The 20,537-nt window shown below is 41.7% G+C and overlaps 1 protein-coding gene and 1 pseudogene across 2 annotated transcripts in view; one reads left to right on the forward strand and one right to left on the reverse strand.

Moving 5' to 3' along the window:
- LOC104588186 (NEDD8-conjugating enzyme Ubc12-like) overlaps positions 1 to 20,537 on the forward strand; it is a 29,025-nt gene that overhangs the window by 6,254 nt on the left and 2,234 nt on the right. Inside the window, exons 1-2 of one of the 2 annotated variants that reach the window (XM_088892797.1) lie at positions 7,976 to 8,026; positions 8,089 to 8,202. In XM_088892797.1, coding sequence (XP_088748923.1) covers positions 8,094 to 8,202 — 109 coding nt within the window. In that variant the 5' untranslated portion in view covers positions 7,976 to 8,026; positions 8,089 to 8,093. Of the gene's footprint in view, positions 1 to 7,975; positions 8,027 to 8,088; positions 8,203 to 20,537 lie in introns of those variants that run through there. The other variant, XM_088892792.1, reaches the window with a different exon arrangement.
- On the reverse strand, positions 5,182 to 7,899 carry LOC148803713 (mitochondrial import inner membrane translocase subunit TIM17-2 pseudogene; annotated as a pseudogene).

Here is a 20,537-nt window from a genome sequence, read left to right on the forward strand (position 1 = left end):
CAATTCCCAAACCCCCTCTTCTTTACTTCTGCACACAATTTCCCAATTAACCAAGTGATCCTTTTTCTCTTGTCCCGGCTCCCATAAGAAATCTCTCATCAACTTCTCTAGCTTTCTAGCTTCCCTAACTGGTATCCTAAAGACAGACAAATAATAGGTAGGTAAGTTAGCCAAGGTAGCTCTTATTAGGGTAATTTTTCCTCCTAAAGAGATATAGTTCATCTTCCATGAGGCTAATCTCTTCTCAAATTTTTCTAACACTGGGGTTCAAAATCTACTGTCCCTAGGATTTGCCCCTAAAGGAAGCCCTAAATATGACATAGGCCAAGCAGAGGTGGAACACTCAAGACACTCCGCAATAGCCTCGACCTCCCCTACCTCCAAATTTATACCTGCTACGCAACTCTTTTCCAGATTTATTCTCAAATTAGAGACACTTTCAAATCCTTTTATTAGCTCCTTTAGGTTTGCTACCTTGTCACTAAGACCTTCACAAAAAATCATTAGGTCATCTGCAAATTGAAGGTGGGTGACGAGGACTTGGTGTCTCCCTATTCTCCAACCCCTAATGGCATCTTCGCTGTCAGCCTTAGTAATGATCCTACTAATCACATCAGCTACTAAGGTAAAAAGGAATGGTGAAAGTGGATCCCCTTGCCTGACACCCCTGCAAGCTGGAAAAAAATCCCTCACCGTACCATTTACCAGAATAGAGTAGTGACAAGTACTGATACACCCAAAGATCCAACTACACCACTTGTCCCCAAATCCACCGTTTCGCATAACCTCTAATAGAAACTCCCAGTCCACCAAATCATAGGCCTTTTCAAGATCCAATTTACAAATGAATCCTTTCCTACTAGACCTTTTCATTTCCTCCACACTCATTCTCCCTAATGTTGTAGGCCAATAAAAGGTAGAGTGGTTGAAGAGCATGTGAAATTCTGCTGGTAGACTCCAACTACTCCCAAACAACGAAAGTAGCCAAGCCCAAAGGTCTGTAGAAAAGGGACAAGATATTAATGGGTGGTAACAATCCTCACTGTGAGCTCTATAGAGGATACACTAATTAGGAGAAATACAGAGGAAAGGTCTTCTCTTTTGTAGGTTATTTAGAGTGTTTACTTTTCCATGGAATACTTCCCAACAACACGCCATAATTTTTTGGGGAACTGGCTTGCACCAAATTTCTTTTGACGGAAAGGGTTGGTGAGTAGAAAGTTGAGAGATGGACTTGAAGTAAGAAGCACAAGTGAAGGTTCCATTGGGTCTAGGAGTCCATACCCTCTTATCTAGCTTGGAGGGGTCCAAACAAACTTGATTAAGACAACCAAGCAAAACAAAAAGAGATTCAATTTCATCATCCCTAAGTCCTTACGAAACCCAAAATCCTAAGTAGGATCTAAGGGTGTTCCCAAAGGTGAGACAAATTTTGAGACCACCTCTTTTTTGTACAAAGAAACAAAAAATAGCGAAGGGAACAAATCCTTTAAAGGTGTGTCTCCTACCCAAATATCCTCCCAAAAATGAGCAGTGTTGCCAGAACAAACTTCATACCTGATAAAATTGAGGAATTGAGGAAGGGTGTTGTGAATGGCCTTCCAAGGTGCTGCTAGGTTAGCTTGCCTTGATACACCAGCATCCCATCCATTCTCTGACCTCCCATGAATGCTTCCCACCACCTCATGCCACAATCTCTCTCTTTCCAATGACCATTGCCACAACCATTTCCCTAATAGAGCTTGATTTTTTCTAGTTACCCTCCCAAGTCCCAAACCCCCCTCTTCTTTACTTCTGCACACAATTTCCCAATTAACCAAGTGATCCTTTTTTTTCTTGTCCTGGCTCCCATAAGAAATCTCTCATCAGCTTCTCCAGTTTCCTAGCTTCCCTAACTGGTATCCTAAAAACAGACAAAAAATAGGTAGGTAAGTTAGCCAAGGTAGCTCTTATTAGGGTAATTCTCCCTCCTAAAGAGACATAATTCCTCTTCCATGAGGCTAATCTCTTCTCAAACTTTTCTATCACTGGGGTCCAAAATCTACTCTCCCTAGGATTTGCCCCTAAAGGAAGTCCTAAATATGACATAGGCCAAGCAGAGGTGGAACACTCAAGACACTCAGCAATAGCCTCGACCTCCCCTACCTCCAAATTTATACCCGCTATGCAGCTCTTTTCCAAATTTATTCTCAAATTAGAAATACTTTTAAATCCTTTGATTAGCTCCTTTAGGTTTGCTACCTTTTCGCCAAACCTCCTTCACAAAAGATCATTAGGTCATCTGCAAACTGAAGGTGGGTGACGGGGACTTGGTGTCTCCCTATTCTCCAACCCCTAATGGCATCTTCACTATCAGCCTTAGTAATGATCCTACTAATCACATCAGCTACTAAGGTAAAAAGGAAGGGTGAGAGTGGATCCCCTTGCCTGACACCCCTGCAAGCTGGAAAAAAGTCCCTCACCATACCATTTACCAGAATAGAGTAGTGACAAGTACTGATACACTCAAAAATCCAACTACACCACTTGTCCCAAATCCACAGTTTCGCATACCCTCTAATAGAAACTTCCAGTCCACCAAATCATAGGACTTTTCAAGATCCAATTTACAAATGAAACCTCTCTTTTTTTTTTTTTGATCAATAACATCAATTTCATTAAATTAAGAGAATAGAGGGAAAGGAATACAGAGGGAGATAAAATAACTTAGCTCCCCAAAAAACAGAAAACTCAGGGAAAGCAAAGAAAATTAAAAACTAGCCCAGAAAACAGCCTCCCTAGTCACTCCTTGCTTGGCCAACCCATCCGCAAATGAGTTGGCACTCCTCTTCACCCAGCTGTACTGAATCTCTTTGTCCCTACCCAGCCATAAGAACTGTTTTTTCTCATTGTTAAAGTTCCACAAACCACTGCCCTCTATCTTCAACCAATTAACCACCACCTTCGAGTCACCTTCCAGAATCAAACGACTAATATTTAGATCTTTTGCTCTTCGAATTCCTTCAAGCGTTGCAAGGATCTCAGCCCTAAGAGAGTCACCTTCTCCAATAGGGCCAGAGAATAAAGCAGTAACAATCCCTTCCTCATTCCTGAAGACTCCTCCAATCCTAGAGGGCCCTGGATTCCTTACACTGCTGCCATCAAAATTCAGCTTTATAAAGCCCGAGGGGGAAGGGGACCAAAACGGACAAAGAGTCCTCTTGCATCTTGCAATGGAAGCAATCTCTTTCCAGTTTCTTAGCAAGTCATCCATAGGACAATCTGAAAACGACTCCAAAGATTTTAGCCAGTGGACCGCTCTTATAAGGATTTGGTCTAACAAGTCTTCCAAAGTTTTTTCCTTGTCAGAAAATATGCGTGAGTTTCTTTCTTCCCACAAAGACCAGCAAACCGCTGCCCTAATACACCTCCACATAGTCTTCCCTCGCTTCTTAGGCCAACTGAAAAGAGATGGGGAAAACAAACCTTGGACAGTCTCCGGAGGATACCAAGAACACCCAAAACGGGAGAAAACCCACTCCCAAACAGATTTAGCAACCTTACAAGAGACCATGAGGTGGTAGCCAGATTCCCCATCAGCTTTACAAAGAGCACATCTATTAGGAAGTAAACAATAGTTGGGTCTCTTTCTTTGGAGTAAGTCTAAAGTGTTGATTCTTTCCAAGAAAATTTCCCAACAAAAAAACCCCACCCGAGGAGGAATAGGTCTGCTCCAAATATCCTTAACTGGAAAGGACAACCCCAGGGGGGTAGGAGGCTAAGTTAAAGTTTCAAAGAAAGAAGCACAAGAAAAGGTACCAGAGCTAGAAAGGGTCCAAAATCTGGTGTCTCCTTAGCAGGGTTTAGGAAGACACCCTCAAGGGTGGCTAGCAGAGCTACCAGGCTATCCAAGTCCGTATCCCTAATTGCCCTACGCAGGCCAAGGTTCCAACCAAAGCCCGAAGTGGAAGCTGAAGGGACTAAGAAAGAAGAAATGAGTTCATTTTTCAAGTCTGAAAGAGCATACAAGGAAGGAAACTTGTCTTTCAGAGGAGAATCCCCGACCCAAAGATGTTCCCAGAAATTTATTCGGTTACCAGAGTTTAGACCATACCTGATCCAAGGGAGAAAACTGGAAGCAGATTGTGGATGGATTTCCAAGGAGAAGCTGCTGAAGCCCTTGCCAAGATTCCAGGATCCCAACCATTGTCTTCCAACCCATGAATGCTAGCCACAATCTTAGTCCACAATTTATCCCTTTCCAAAGAGAACCTCCACAACCACTTCCCCAGAAGAGCCATGTTCCTTTTCTTGAAATTACCAATCCCTAGACCTCCTATTGTTTTACACCTAGAGACCACCTCCCAACTCACCCTATGATCTCTCTTCTCCTCTCCAGGCTCCCAGAGAAAGTTCCTTATTAATTTTTCCAAAAGGTTTGAAACCTTTGAGGGGATCTTAAACACTGACAGAAAGTAAACAGGAAGGTTAGCTAGGGTAGATTTAATGAGAGAGACTCTTCCACCTAAAGAAAGATAACTCCTCTTCTAGGCCGCTAGCCTCTTCTCAAACCTCTCCACTACCGGAGCCCAAAAGCTGACACTCTTAGGATTATCTCCTAAAGGGAGGCCCAAGTAAGTCAGGGGCCAATCCGTAATAGCACAACCTAGCTCATCTGCAGATTCCCTTAGGTCTCTTTCGTTCACATTCACTCCCGCCACACAACTCTTGTCAAAGTTTACCTTGAGGTTAGAAATCTGCTCCAAAAGTTTTATTGTCAACTTTAGATTCCGGATCCAACTGAGGTTCCCTCCTTCACAGAAAATGATAGTATCATCTGCAAACTGAAGAAGAGTTAAGGGAACCTCCTCCCTTCCTACTCTCCACCCTCTTATCAGATTCCTCGAGCCTGCTCTATGGATCAATCGCCCAAACACATCAACAATAAGGGTGAAAAGAAAAGGGTAAAGAGGATCTCCTTGTTTTAGACCTCTCAACGCCGGAAAGAAGTCCACCACAGTCCCGTTCACCAGGATAGAATAATGGCAAGTCCTAACACAGCCCCAGATCCACTTGCACCACCTGTCACCAAAACCAAAACTCCTCAACACCTCCATCAAGAATGACCAATCAACCAAGTCGAAAGCCTTCTCCAGATCCAATTTGCAGACCACTCCCTTCTTCTTTGACTTTCTAAAGCTCTCCAAGCTCTCATTTGCAATGAGGATCTGATCGGTGATCTGTCTTCCCTCCAGAAAAGCACTTTGGTTGGGTGCAATAATAGAGGAAATGAATGAAACCTCTCTTACTAGACCTTTTCATTTCCTCCACACACTCATTCGCAATTAAGATCTGATCTGTTATTTGTCGCCCTTGAATTAAGATCTGATCTATTATTTGTCGCCCTTGAATTAAGATATGATCTGTTACTAGACCAATGTTTCTAACTTTCTAATGCTTTTCTCTCACTTTACACTTTTGAACTTGAACTTCAAAGTTTACTGTAGTTTTCATGGAATCGAACCTGGAGAACAAAGTTTTCTCTTACACTTACATCTCTGAAAGAACCATTCTATTTCTCCTCTTTTTAGCTGGTTTTATATGTTTTTGTGAACTTATTTTCTCTCTCTCTTAGGTTTTTATCTCCCTTCTCCTTAACCTTCATGTTAGTGCCCTATCTCCTGCTTCTTTTTACTGCCAAATAACCCCCAAACCAAGAAGAAGAAGAAGAAGACCTCTCTATTGAAGTTTCAAGAGTTGGAGTTTGTGTCAGTTTCTGATTCGAAAATTTTCCACTAAGATACCCAGGAGAATTAAATGGGTTGGGCACACTGGGTACTGGCTCCTCCAATGGATGAAAATTCTAAGGAGCACCAAGAACCTTGCTTAGCATGATTCCAGTTCCTTTGATCAAAGCAAGCAACACCCCACTACAATACACATAGGTGCTGCACCGAAACCTTGACACATGCATCTGGAGGAACCTGCTGCTGGCAGCACCAGCGATGATGGAGTTCCAAGGGTCTTCCTTCTATCGAATATAGACCATGGTGCAATCAAAGACGGAAGATAGACCGCCCTAGACGGTGAAGCTACCACCGATGCGGGGAGCGTTCATGTGAACGGCTTGAGAACCGCCGGTTAGACGCTCACCTTTTGGGGAGTTGTAGACGCCTTTGAAGGTGGAAGACTGATCTGCCAGCGGAACCCATGCTAAAAGATCTGCTGACATCATCTAGGATTCATTCCGGGCTAGGGCTCTCGAGAAGTCTCCAATGTCCCCATCCGATCAGATGAGAGAGAGAGAGACCTCGTATCTTAATGTTCCTATATGATATTTTTCACAAAAAGTAACCTTGAAATTGTAATTCTTAAAAAAGTGTTACTTTTGTTGCTATTAGGGGCAAAAAGTTGCCCTTATCTGCTAGAATCCCTCATTTATTCAAATCTCCACCCATTACCATTACTCAATGTTGGTCCTAGCCATCTGGGATCTTGGGAGGGGTTGATGGACCTAAGCTTTGACATTCTTAGCTCAACCTCAAATGGATATTTTCGTGCTTGTTGACATGAGATTTAGTCGAATTCCTACTTTGCCTATAAAGCAAAGATAGGACAAACTTCAAAGACTAAATAGCCTTGATTCCTTCTTCCATAACCTGAGCTCTCAGAGAAGAGATAAGAGGGCCCTATGGAGAATGTGGTAAGAAATCCATAATAGAGTCCAACCACCACAGCGACCAAATTGATTATCTTCATACATAAGGAGAATAGTTTACCTAGTGGAAAAGATTTCAAAATCATAAAAATCTCCCTTTTTCTTTTTTATTGTATTTTCTCAATTACTTCAAATACAAAATGGCCTTCTATCTCTAACTCAATTTTAGTTTGCCATCTATTGTGCGTATCACTTTGCCTGCATTGTGGATCTAAAAATTCTAGAAATACTGATATGGAGGTTTCATGTGTCATGCTGAATTGGTGGTCCATTTCAGGATTGATATTTACAAGTTATGTTTTATCCTATTGATCTTGAATAGTTAAACTTGGCTTTGCACAAGTATGACAATTACTTGCCAATGCTGTTATTTTTTTAAGAGTTCAGTACATGAGTCTTACCCAGCTAACATGGAGTCCTATTTTTTATCATTATCCCTTCTCAAGAATTGACAATTAATTTTTCTTAGTGTTGGAGGATTCCATGGAAGTCAAAATTGAATCACAAAATCCTATAATGAGCACCCAAAAAAATAAAATAAAAGGGAGGCTGATTTGCTGACTTGGGAAGAGCTATTCTTTTCTGGGCAGCTTTGTAATATGAAGTAAACTTTCAGGGAGGATTAAGAGATTTTACCCTCCCTCCTGTTGTATCCTCCTTTCTAAACTCTTTATTAATAAAAGTTTCTGTTATCTATCAAAAAAAAAAGCTCAGTCAAGTAGGTCATCAAAGGCCCTGTACTGGGTCTGCTCTGATTGCCCTAATATTTGTGTGCTTGAGTATCTATATGGTGTTTTTGCTGGGAATCTTTGTTACAAATGATTTCATTGTTTTATTACAGTGAACCTTTGACTTGGAGAAAGCAGTGCTTTATACTTAAATTACTATTCATTTTTTCCTAGTTGAATGAATAATGGCATGATTAGTAACTTACGTTTAGCTCTCCTGTTATTCTTTTGATCACTACTTTTTGAACTGTGATTTGTGGCTTTCCTTCATTTTGTATTGGAATGTTGTTCCCTTTATACACTATTTTATTAAGATAGTGTTTGATAACTGCTGAATTGGGTGCTGAAAGAAGAGCTTGGAAAGTATTTCAGACTTGTAACAGTTTAAATGCACAGGTATTATTGGTATATGATAAAAATTGTAAGGATAAATTAATCCTTCCAATTCCTGTGCTGTCATCATTCTGCAAATAGGTAGTCTGCAAGTTACTAGAATGCTGAATTGAGCATTTTAAACTTGGGAATCTCTTCCTTATACTGCTTTTAGTGCCTATTTCTGCAGTTATCAAAACCAACCAAGATTTTCAAAGTTTTAAGAAAGGTAAAGTTCATATGCTATATGCCATGGGATGCTTTAGATACTAATTTCTATTTTAATTGTAGGCATAATGATTAAGCTTTTCAAAGTGAAGGAAAAGCAAAGGGAGATGTCAGAAAATGCCAATGGAAGGGCACCTGTCAAGAAACAAAGTGCAGGGGAATTGCGTCTTCATAAAGGTTTCTCTTATAAATGTTTGATTGCCTTTTCATTTACAAGTTATATGGTCCATATCAAATGTTTTAATTATTCTTAATACTATCATAAGTAGTTCATTCTTAATAATATCATAAGAAATAGGTGCCAGCGGGTCTATTGATATTGCAATATGCAATTTTCTTTTCATCTCTTTTTTTCTTCATCTTCTCCTCCTCTCAAAGCATAACCAATTTACAATTCTCTTTGTTTCTATTTTTATTAATTGCTTAAGGCAGAGGCCACCTTGGAGTATCTCTCTGCTGTCAAATTTAAAAACGAGTCCTTTCTAATATTGTACTTTGAGCAGTTCTATATTCCTAGTTTGTTAAGATATTTGAACCATTATCTAGTCTTGTCAACTATACATATGCCACCCACAGGTAGCAGACACCATGCCTTATGGGTCCTCAACTTATATGTGAGACAGTTACTTCCATTCATATCCAATAGAAAGATATTAACTGGATGCTGACTATTGGTGTCATCCATGGTTACTCAGTTCATTACTAGATGCAATTTGGCTCCTTAGAGACCCAACTCGAGTCAGCTTCCGTGTTTCTGTAAATACATATACATTTAATCCTTTATAATAGGAGAATATCAATGTTACATAGATAGAGAGGATTGAGCAGACTTCCAAACCCAATTCATTACTAGATGCAATTTGGCTCCTTTGAGACCCAGCTTGAGTCGGCTATGAAGGGGCATGTGAAGACTGAAGAAACAAGAGGAGGAAAAGGAGTGCAGGAGCTCATTGAACAATTGGATGGTAATATTGTGGGAAAGGGGATAAAAGAATGAAAGAAGTGGTGAAGCTGTTAACAATAATCCAATAGGTGAAGGGGCGGGTAAAGAAAGAAGAGGAGGAGAAATAATGTATGGCATGCTTCTTGTTTCAGAGTATACAACAGAAAAAGAAATTATTGGACAAGGCTTTTAATGGAGAAGGTTGTAGCTGAGGATGATAGAGATCCAAGTGAATCAACTGAAGATGAGGTGATAGATGAAACCCATGAAATTAAAAAATAGGTTGATTTGGAAAAGGTTGTAAACATAGAAGTAGAAGTGTTTAAATCAATGGGACTACTACTAGTTGTAGGAGGAGAGGAACTTGTTTGGAAGAAGTTTAAGGAACTGGATGAGAATTATCCATTACCTCTGAGTGTGATTGGTGTTAGCCATGAAGAAAGTCTTTCAGGGCCTGAAGACATTAGTGTTGGACAGAAATCCGCTGGAATTTCATTTTTTTCTTTCTTTTTTTTTTGAGAAGAGCGCAGCTAGGGATCGGAAATGATTAACAAGAAGATTAAGGATTTGTTGGAGCTTATGAAGGATAATTTTTCGGTTAGAAGATTTAAGAGTAAAAGAAAGGTAAAAGACTTAAAACCTCCCCTAAGGTTTAAGATAAATACTTATACCACCCCTATGGTTTCTGATTGGACTTAGACCTCCCCTCCCCTATCAACAAGATATATTGTCATATTTAACAGATTCAATAAAATAACATTTTTGCCTTCCTTTGTTCTTTAAATTTTTAAAGAAAGTCTTTCAGGGCCTGAAGACATTAGTGTTGGACAGAAATCCGCTGGAATTTCATTTTTTTTCTTTTTTTTTTTTTTTTTTGAGAAGAGCGGAGTTAGGGATCGGAAACGATTAACAAGAAGACTAAGGATTTGTTGGAGCTTGTGAAGGATAATTTTTCGGTTAGAAGATTTAAGAGTAAAAGAAAGGTAAAAGACTTAAAACCTCCTCTATGGTTTAAGATAAATACTTATACCACCCCTATGGTTTCTGATTGGACTTAGACCTCCCCTTCCCTATCAACAAGATATATTGTCATATTTAACAGATTCAATAAAATAACATTTTTGCCTTCCTTTGTTCTTTAAATTTTTAAAGAAAACCACCAAACCGTAATTAAAGAAAAATACAGGACAGAACAAAGAAAGATCAGGCTTACAAATCCAATGAGAAGATTATCTATCTCGACTAGCACTTCCATGATGTTTTGAGAGATTAGAATCAAATACACATTTTTTAATTATAAACTTTGTTGTGGCCTCTGTTGCTTTAAGCCAAGCCTGTTAGTCTTGTTCAGAAATCAGAACCTTCTGATTAAATCATGGCTTATTTCATGAAATAGCCTCTGTTATCATGCTATTTTCTTTGATTATTTTTACATCTTTACTACCATTATATCCTCCAACTATAATTCTGATTCAAGTATTTATTTATTTTGGTTTTTTTTAGGTTTTTTTATACCAAAATTAAGTTTAGGGACCTCTGACCTTTCCTTGCCCCATGTCCCACCAATCAGTCCATTTCCTGAGAAATAAACAAAAGAATTAATGTCAGAATTTGAAATTGAACTCAATGCATTCAAGCCGCTAGCACTCCTAATCTAAATATTAGAATTTGAAATTGAAGGATCCACTAACTATTTTGTTCAAGACAGAGTAGCACCACCGCTGGCACATATGCGAGTCATGGAAGATGCAAGAGCAACTCGTGGATATACTACTTCTGAATTATGCTCCAGGCGGACAAAGAAAGAATATATAAATGGACAAAATTGGGTTTTGAAAAAAATTAACTAGCACATAATGTGATGTACAAATGGATCTGGATGGAGTGTTAATGGAGGTGTAGTATTTGTCCAGTGACCTCACTCAATGAGGGAGGTGAGGTCTTAGTCCAATTTAAAAAAACAGGGGATGTTTCAGTATTTAGGAGAAACCCCAAGGGAGGTATTAAGTCTTTTACCCAAAAAAAAGCACCAAAGTGTTGTTTCAAATGTCTTTGCTATATTAAAAGGAGGGCTATTTGGGATTGAACCAAATAAGAAGATGATGGAATACAGGAAAATCCAAAAGAATTAGAGAATTTGCTGCTTGTCTTGTTCTTGTTCCTTTCGGGATGTTGGATGGGAAGCACATATTGTTTTTTCTTTCATGTTTTTTCTATGTTTAGTAGGCTGGTTTTGCTTGAGTTTCATTGTTGTAAAGATTGATTGTGGGGTGTGGTTGTGTTTTGTGATAATTTATTGTTTTTTTTTTTTTTCATCTTTGCTTTTGGGAAGCTTGGTATTTGATTTTCTGGTTCATGTTTTGATGGACTCTAAGCTGGCAGAGCTTCTTCGAGGGAGAGAAAGAAGAGGAAGAGAGAAGGAAAACAAGGTAGTTATGATTCTTCTCTCCATTCTGTTCTAATCAATGGCCATATATAGGCTCTCACACTAATCAGCTCTTCATGACTTCGAGCTCTGCATGTGGGTGGTTAGGACGTGGCCTACGGTTATAAACAAATCGCAGGGGAGGTTTGTAATGTTTGGCATGTGCTGCAGCTGCTCCTGCATGGGCTTCATGACCCGTGTGGGCCTTGGCTTTCCTGCACCGAATGGGCCCGGTGACCTGATGGTGGGTTATTCGCCTGGGATCCATCATCTCCCCCACCCTTAAGAACGACCTTGGCCTCAAGGTCCATATGGGGAAATTGTTCTTGCAAGCGACTGATGTCTTCCCAAGTGGCATCTTTTGGGGACAGGTTCGTCCATTGAACAAGGGCCTTCTCCACTACTTTGCGACCTGTCTTTATCCAACGGAAGTCAGTGATGACACTAGGCTCAACAATCATCTGCCCTTCACTAGTAAACTCTGGCAATAGTGGTTTTACTAAGGCTGCATCTGTCCGACATGGTTTGAGGAGTGAGACATGAAATACTAGGTGGAGTCGAGCAGTACTTGGCAGGTCTAATTTGTAAGCCACAGCTCCCACTCTCTCTGAAATGCGAAAGGGACCAAAGAAGCGGGGTAAAAACTTCTGCCACACTCTTTTAGCCAGTGATGATTGTATGTAAAGTTGTAGTTTCAAGTAAACTAGGTCCCTCACTTGGTATTCCACCTCGCGATGTTTCTTATCATACTGCATCTTCATGTAATTTTGAGCCTTGAGTAAGTGATTCTTGAGTGATTGAAGTGCTTCATCTTTGGCTTCAAGCTGCTATTCCACCTCTGCAATTGTTGAAGTGCCCTTCTCATAGGATAGCACTGAGGGTGGATCTCTTCCATACAGGATCTTGAATGGGGTGGTCCTTGTAGTAACACGATAAGTGGTATTGTACCAAAATTCAGCCCACGGGAGCCATTTCAGCCAAAGTCGGCTTTTCTCCTGCAAAACATCTGAGATAAGTCTCTAGACAGATGCCTCCCACCCGAAGGACTTTAGGCCAATTAGCTTGGTTAATAGCCTGAACAGGATCATTGCTAAGGTGTTGTCATTGAGGTTGAAGGAGGTTTTGGCAGACATCATCGCACAAAATCAAGGAGTAGCACTGAGGGTGGATCTCTTCCATACAGGATCTTGAATGGGGTGGTCCTTGTAGTAACACGATAAGTGGTATTGTACCAAAATTCAGCCCACGGGAGCCATTTCAGCCAAAGTCGGCTTTTCTCCTGCAAAACATCTGAGATAAGTCTCTAGACAGATGCCTCCCACCCGAAGGACTTTAGGCCAATTAGCTTGGTTAATAGCCTGAACAGGATCATTGCTAAGGTGTTGTCATTGAGGTTGAAGGAGGTTTTGGCAGACATCATCGCACAAAATCAAGGAGCTTTTGTGAGTGGAAGACAAATCACTGATCAAATCTTAATTGCTAATGAGAGTGTGGAGAACTTTAAGAAGGCTAAAAAGAAGGGAGTGGTCTGTAAGTTGGACTTGGAATAGGCTTATGACTTGGTGGATTGGGAATTCTTGAGGAAAGTTTTGATCAAATTTGGGTTTGGTGGTAGATGGTGCAATTGGATCATGGGTTGTGTTCGGAATTGTCATTATTCAATGCTAGTGAATGGGACAGTGGTAGAGTTCTTTCCAGCCAATATGGGTATAAGACAAGGAGACCCTCTCTCTCCTTTCTTGTTCATACTAATTGCGGAGGTCTTGGGGAATTGATTCACAGAGCAGACTCGAGGGGTCTCATTAGAGGTTGGAGAGTCGGGAGGACGGAAACCCCCCTCACTCACTTACAGTTTGTTGATGACACGATTCTATTCTGTGAAGGTGGCAATGTGAGTTTTATCAGGAACTTGAAGTTGGTGATACAACTGTTTGAGCAAATGTCTAACTTGAAGGTGAACTTTGGGAAAAGTTGTGTAGCAAGGGTGAATATGGAGGAGGGAGAGATCTGGGAGAGTGCAGAAGTGTTGGGGTGTGAAGTGTCAGGGTGGCCATTGAATTACTTAGGGTTACCATTAGGTGACAACCCTACGAGGGAGAGCTTTTGGAACCTAGTGGTGGAAAGGTTTGAAAAAAGATTGGTCTCTTGGAAAAAGAATTACCTCTCTCTTGGTGGAAGAGTTACACTGATTAAGGCCACGCTTGCTAATTTACCCATCTACTTCCTGTTTGTGTTCAAAATCCCAGTGAAGTTATCTAATAGGTTGGAGAAGTTGATGAGAGACTTCTTGTGGGAGCCGGGAGAGGAGAAGAGGGATCATAGAGTCAGCTGGGAGGTAGTGTCCAGGAGTAAAATTTGTGGTGGTTTGGGGCTCAGGAATGTTAGGAGGAGGAATATGGCTCTTCTAGGGAAGTGGTTGTGGAGGTTCCCCTTGGAGAAGGAGAAGCTATGGGCTAGAATAGTGGCAAGTATACATGGGCTGGAGCACAATGGTTGGGATGCTGGAATCAAAGCTAGGACCACAAGCTTTTCTCCTTGGAAAGCCATTCACGATTTGCTTCCAGTATTCTCCCCCAATATCAGGTATGATCTGAATTCTGGTAACTCTGTAAAATTCTGGGAACAAACTTGGGTGGGGAATGCCCCTCTAAAGGATCAACTTCCTTTTTTGTATGCTCTATTTGAACTTAAAAATGAGTCAGTTTCATCCTTCATTACCCCGTCCTCTTCCAATTCTGGGCTTGGGTGGAATTTGGGTCTCAGAAGGGCCTTGAGGGATTCAGACTTTGCTAATATTTTGAGCCTCTTGAACTTCTTGATAATGTTGTCTTAGACCCCACAAGGGCGGACTCTAGAATTTGGACCCCTACCCCCACTAGCTTCTTTTCTTGTGCTTCCTTTTTCAAAGTCCTAAGCCAATCCACTAGTCCTGTAATCCCCCCTTTCCCTGTTGATGAGGTTTGGTGCAGAGCAATCCCTCCTAGGGTTGGTAGTTTTTGTTGGGAAGCCTATCTGGAAAGATTCAACACTAGTGATCTACTCCAAAAGAAGCGACCCAATACTTGCTTGTCACCCCATTGGTGTGTTCTATGTAAAGTGGATGGGGAGACTGGTTTTCACCTACTAGTGTCTTGTCATTTTGCGAGGTCAATTTGGGAATGGGCTTTTTCCCTCTTTGGGTATAGATGGAACCCTCCATTAGATTTGTAGGGCCTTTTTTCCCCTTCTGTCTTCAAGTGGCGTAGGAAAAGGGGAAGGACTATGTGGAGAGGTTTGAGGGCTGCAATATGTTGGACAATATGGGAAGAAAGAAACTTCAGGATATTCTCAGCGGCTGAGAGAGGGGTGGAAGAACTAAAGGCTATCATTCATTTTAGGGTTGTACAGTGGCTGAAATCTTTGGAACTATTCACAGGTTACAGTGGATGAAATGTTGAGGAAGTGGGTGAAATAGCAAAGTGCACACAGACCAAGTCAGTAATGAGTGTGTCTTAGACACCTCCACCTACTGGGTTTATGAAATTAAATTTTGATGGGAGTAGTAGGGGGAACCTTGGACAATCAGGGATTGGGGGTGTCTTTAGGGATGAGAATGGGGTCATTTTTGCCTTGTTCTCAGGTCCAATTGGAGTAGGTGACTCCCTTAGAGCTGAGATCTTTGCAGTTATGGGAGTCTAGAAAGCCAAGGAGATGAACATCAGAAAACTCTTAATTGAAGGGGATTCAGAGGTGGTGATAGGGTGGTTGAATGCTGATAGCAATGGTTTATGGAGGTACAGTAATCAGAGGAGGAAATTTGAGTGGCTGGTGCGGGAGATGGAAGTTAAAATGTGCTGGGTCAAAAGATCAGCCAATTCTCTAGCTGATGGTTTAGCTAAACAATTGGTAGAAAGGGATTCAATGTTTTGGGCTAAGTTGTAATTTTTTGTCTCTACCTATTCTTTTGTTTTCTTGATTGTACTTGGAAGATAAGTGTGTTTGTCTTCCTTATGTAACCTCTTTGGTGAATTAATGAAATTGTTATTGATAAAAAAAATAAGTCTCTAGACAGTGGTTAACCACTTCCAATTACCCATCAGTCTGCGGGTGGTAACTGGTGGAATGATAAGTGTAAGTACCCTGTGCTCGGAAGTATTCTTCCTAGAATCGGCTCACAAAAGTGGGGTCCCGATCCGTGATGATAGTTGTTAGTGTTCCATGAAGTTTTGCCACTTCACGAGTGTAGGCCTGAGCTACTTGAGATGCTGTGTATGGGTGGGACAGCGCAACAAAGTGTGCATTACTTGCTCAATCTATCCACAACAACCAGTATAACAGACTTTCTTCCCGACTTGAGCAACCCTGTAATAAAATCCATAGTTATCTCATCCCATACCTGGTCTGGAATAGGTAGAGGCTGTAGCAATCCAGCTGAGGTTTGGGCCTGTTATTTCTGGGTTTGGCATACAGAGCAACCTGCAACAAAATCCTGTACTGCCTTATTCATTCCCCACCAATAGAAGTGGGCTGCTATGTGCCTATAGGTTCTGATCATCCCAGAATGACCTCCTACCGACTCATGGAACAACTTCAAGAGGTTTGTGTGGAAAACAGATTTGGGCGCTCTCACCCGTCGCCCTTTGTAAAATAAATCTGAACCCACCAGGGAGTACCCTGCTCTTTGGTTTGCTCCTGAGACCAACTGCTCTCGAATTAGTTTTAATTCCTCATCTTGTTGAGCTTCTTCCTTGATGTGATCAAGGGATGGATAGGTCTATAAGCTGTTTCTGGATAAAGCATCAACAACTGTATTGGAGGAACTAGGTTTGTATTTGATGGTGAAATCATAGCCCATTAACTTGCTGGCCCACTTCTGCTATTCAAGGTTGAGGATCCTTTGTTCCATCAAATGTTTGAGACTCCTTTGATCAGTCTTTATTGTGAATTTTCGCCCTAACAAGTATGCTCTCCATTTGTGCACAGAGAGCACCAAGGCCATCAGCTCCTTGTCGTAAGTAGACTTTAATTGGGCCTGGATTGACAAGAACTTATTGAAATAATCAATAGGGCGTCCCTCTTGCATCAGAACTGCACCAATTCCTCTGCCCAATGCGTCACACTCCACCACAAACGACTTGGCAAAGTTGGGTAATGCCAACGTAGGCGGTGTTGTAGTCGCCTTTTTTAAGGATTCAAATGCCACTTCTGCTTGTTCTGACCAAGAGAAGGCTTCCTTCAACAGATCTGTAAGAGGGACGACTAGAGATGCATAGCCTTTTATGAATCTTCTATAGTAACCGGTGAGGCCTAGGAAACCCCGCAAACTCTTAATGGTTTTGGGCCGAGCCCACTAAGTCATCGCCACAAATTTCTCGAGATCGGTCATTACAGTCCCCCGAGAATTTATGTGCCCCAAATACTGAATCTAAGTCTGGCCGAATGTGCACTTGGAGGACTCGGCAAATAATTGATTTCGCCGAAGTATCCCAAGGGTTAACTCCAGATGTTCTAAATGAGAAGCCCAATCATTGCAATAGACCAAGATATCATCGAGGAACACCAAGATAAAGCGCCTGAGGTGGGGTTGGAAAATATCATTCATGAGGCTCTAAAAAGTGGAGGGTGCATTAGTCAACTCAAAAGGCATGACCAAAAATTCATAGTGGCCATCTATTAGACATTTATGCCCTTAGCTCCAATCAAATTGATGTATCTTTTGACATTTATTGTAAATGAATAAAGTACATAGTTGATTCATGTCATTGTGGCATATTTCTGTGTAATACCCTTAAACTGGACACTTGTGAGACTCGTGTTAGTTTAGAATCTTCACAGCCGTTGGATAGGTCTGGGGAGATTTATCCTACCAAGGCTGACACTGATGTGCCGCCAAGTTGGTTGGGGTGGCTTGTCTTAGTTGCTAGGGTGAGACTTGAGGTACATGCAGTGTGGATTTTCTTGAAACCCTGAACTGGACCAAATTCTAGTGTTGCCCTGGACCTTGGAGATAGATGGGCAAAACTGGAATGTTACACTTGACCCCTAGATTCGATTATGGTACTACACTATGTGTCGGATTGGGCAGTCTTTGATATGCCAATCAGTGAGATCCTTAGAGGGGGTCAAAACTTGGGTATGTTGGGACAGTCTGAGAATTCATCTGAGTGGGTGATTATAGTGATAGGATTAGCCCCTTTGTCGGACAAAGTGAATGATCGGGGAATGCACTCTCTCTGATGGAAACCTAAACTGTCGATAGTTGATTTCAAACGTTGAGATTTGTTTTGCAATATATATATATATATGTGTGTGTGTGTGTGTGTGTATTATGGTTTCAAAATGTTTGCAAAAGGTTTTAATTCCCGGGATCCATGTGACTAGAGAGTGCAACACTGTTCCTTGCAGCCGAGGGAGAGGTCCTCTCTTGTCGGGCAATGTTTGATCATCATGGGCTGAGAGGTTAAGTGTAAAACCATTGAGGGTAATACCTGATGGGCTAATCTTGCATTTGCCCACAGTCCTTGGGTTTTCATAAGGTGGTTGGACCCAAGGACCATTTAGTGTAAATGTTGGGCCCATTAAGAGCCCATGGTGATGGACTCAGGGGTTCACTGTCTCCCACAATGAATTCGACCAGGCCTTGTAACAAAGGCTAGGCTGAACCCATGTGGCTGATGTGTAGATCAATGTTTGAGTCCCACGCCATACAAAGAAAGTCAACTGGGCAGTAGGTTAAGGGTAAGTGAGCACATAAGCTTGATGGGCCTAAAGTCCAATTCGAACTGGGCTTAAATTAGTTAATTAAAAGGAGGCAAGATTTGATTTATAATCTGATTAGGATTAGCTGAAAGGATAAGACAAGTTTTATCCATTTAAGAGTCCAGATCCAAATATCAGATTTTGATCAAGAAACTCTCTCCTAATTAGATTAGGAGGCTGATCCAAAGAAGACTATAAATAGGGGGCGAATTTCTCAGTTTTAACATACACAACAACCTGTAGAATTCTCTCCTATTCTTGCCATCCCTACCCAGTTCGTTCTCCTCTTGTGGAATAGATCAAGAAAGGTTATTGATATTGTTTCTTGGGTGAAGAAACAATCTGAAGTCATGCTCACCATCTCCTATTCGATTCTTGCTGAAGAATCCTGGTTCTTGTTGAAGAGCCATCCTACTGATCCTACTTTATCACACTCTGTGTCGTCTTCAGTGAGAGCGGGTTTTGGTCTTCTCCTTAGGTGTGAATACCTTCATTGGGAGTTACTGCTACTTCGTATCAGGTAGATCCCTCTCCTCTCTTTTGGTTTCAGATCTGATCCGGTTTTGGGTTCAAGATTGATCATTGAAAATGCAATTTTCTAAAATAGGGAATGCGATTCCCAGATGGGAGAGAGAAATTTTTGAAAATTTGCCCAACCTTCCTGCAGGGTTTGGCCATCCATATGATGGATCTCTCATCCCTTCACCATCATGGGTCCTGAAGGCCGTTTTGTGGATGTGTTTCGGGTGGACCCAGATTTGATGGTAGTCGGATCGTAGGTCCAATTTGGAGAAATAAACGGCATGGTTCAATTCATCAAATAACTCATCTATTAATGGGATTGGAAATCTATCATTCACAGTGATGCTATTGGGGGCCCGATAGTCAGCATAAAATCGCCATGTTCCATCTTTCTTGACGAGAAGGACTGGAGAAGAATAGGGACTGTGGCTAGGTTGTATGAATTGATTGGACAACAAGTCAACTACTATTTTGTCAATTTCAGCCCGCTGAACATGCAGGTATCTGTAAGGCCTAACATTGGTGGGTTGGGCTCCCAACTGAATAGGGATGTGGTGATCATGAGTACGTACGGGGGGGTAGCCTGTTGGGTTTTCCAAAGACATGTTGATACGCTGCTAAGAGCTGTTGTAAAGTGGGATCCCCCGTCACAATATGAGTTTTGTGGTCACCATAGATTGTGGGTCCTACTCCCAATGAGCCCAAATAAACCAAGGTCGTTGCACTAGAGTGAAGACTATAATTGATAACATGTTAGGCCGAACTTGTTGCTGGTTCAATTGGCCCATTTCCCTTCAAATGGCATGGCTTCCTATTCATCCAAAAATCCATAGTCAAGAGGGTCCAATCACATACTGTTGGCCCAAGGAGTTTCAGCCATTGGATCCCCAAGACTAAGTCAGCCCCACTAAAATCCAAAGGGTATAAGTCCACACTGAACATATGGCCTTAAATTCTAAGGCCCACAGTCCTGCACAACCCATCACATGGAATTTGCTGCCCATCAGCTGCCTTAACAGCAAAGGGAGTAATCGCTTGGACCTCTACGCCCAATTGTCGAGCTAGGTCCAGAGTGATGAAGTTAAGGGAACTCCCATTGTCAATTAAGATGCACACTTTTCTACCCTTAAGTACAACATACACTCTCATGGTCTCAGTGGAGTGAAGCCCAATCAAGGCGTGGAGTGAAATCTCCGGGTTTTCTTCAATGGAGTCTTCCGCCTGGTCAGAGACCATGGGTCTAGTGTCCACATCTTCACTCTCATCTTGGTTGTCAACAATTTGGAGGAACATTTGTTGGGCCTTGCACTTATGGCCCGGGGAGAATTTCTCCTCAATTATAGCACAATCCTTTTTCCCAACGGGCCTGCATCTCAGCCCAGGTGAGTTTTCTCATAGTTGAGGCCGACAGGGGTTGTGGTCGAACCGGTGTTAGCTCGGTTCTGGGTGTCAAGGGTTTGGGAGCCAGTCGGAGAATTCCCGACCGTAGATTCCTCTTAACTCGGTTTAGTTTGTCTTCATGTAGTCGGGCTAGGCTCACAACGGCCAAAACAGTAGAGGGCTGCAGGGCTTTTCACTTCCAACCTAATGTCTTCCCTCAGACCACCAATAAAACAACCAGTGAGTGCATGTTCTGGCCATCCATGCACTCTCCTGGCTAACCGCTCAAATTCAATTTGATACTCTCGAATGGAGCCTGTCTGTTTCACTCTAGATAAAGCTTCGTCAAAATTTTCGAAGCTGGAAGGTCCAAATCTTATTTGCAGGGCTTCAATAAAATCTAACCAAGACAGTTGTGGGTGTGAACGGCGGTACCATTGGTACCAAAGGCTAGCCTCCCCATCAAGATGGATGGAGGCAATTTGTACTCTCTGGCCGACCGGA

Source organism: Nelumbo nucifera, chromosome 1 (genome assembly GCF_055504915.1).
Source record: "Nelumbo nucifera cultivar China Antique chromosome 1, China Antique-T2T, whole genome shotgun sequence".
Classification (NCBI taxonomy): domain Eukaryota; kingdom Viridiplantae; phylum Streptophyta; class Magnoliopsida; order Proteales; family Nelumbonaceae; genus Nelumbo; species Nelumbo nucifera.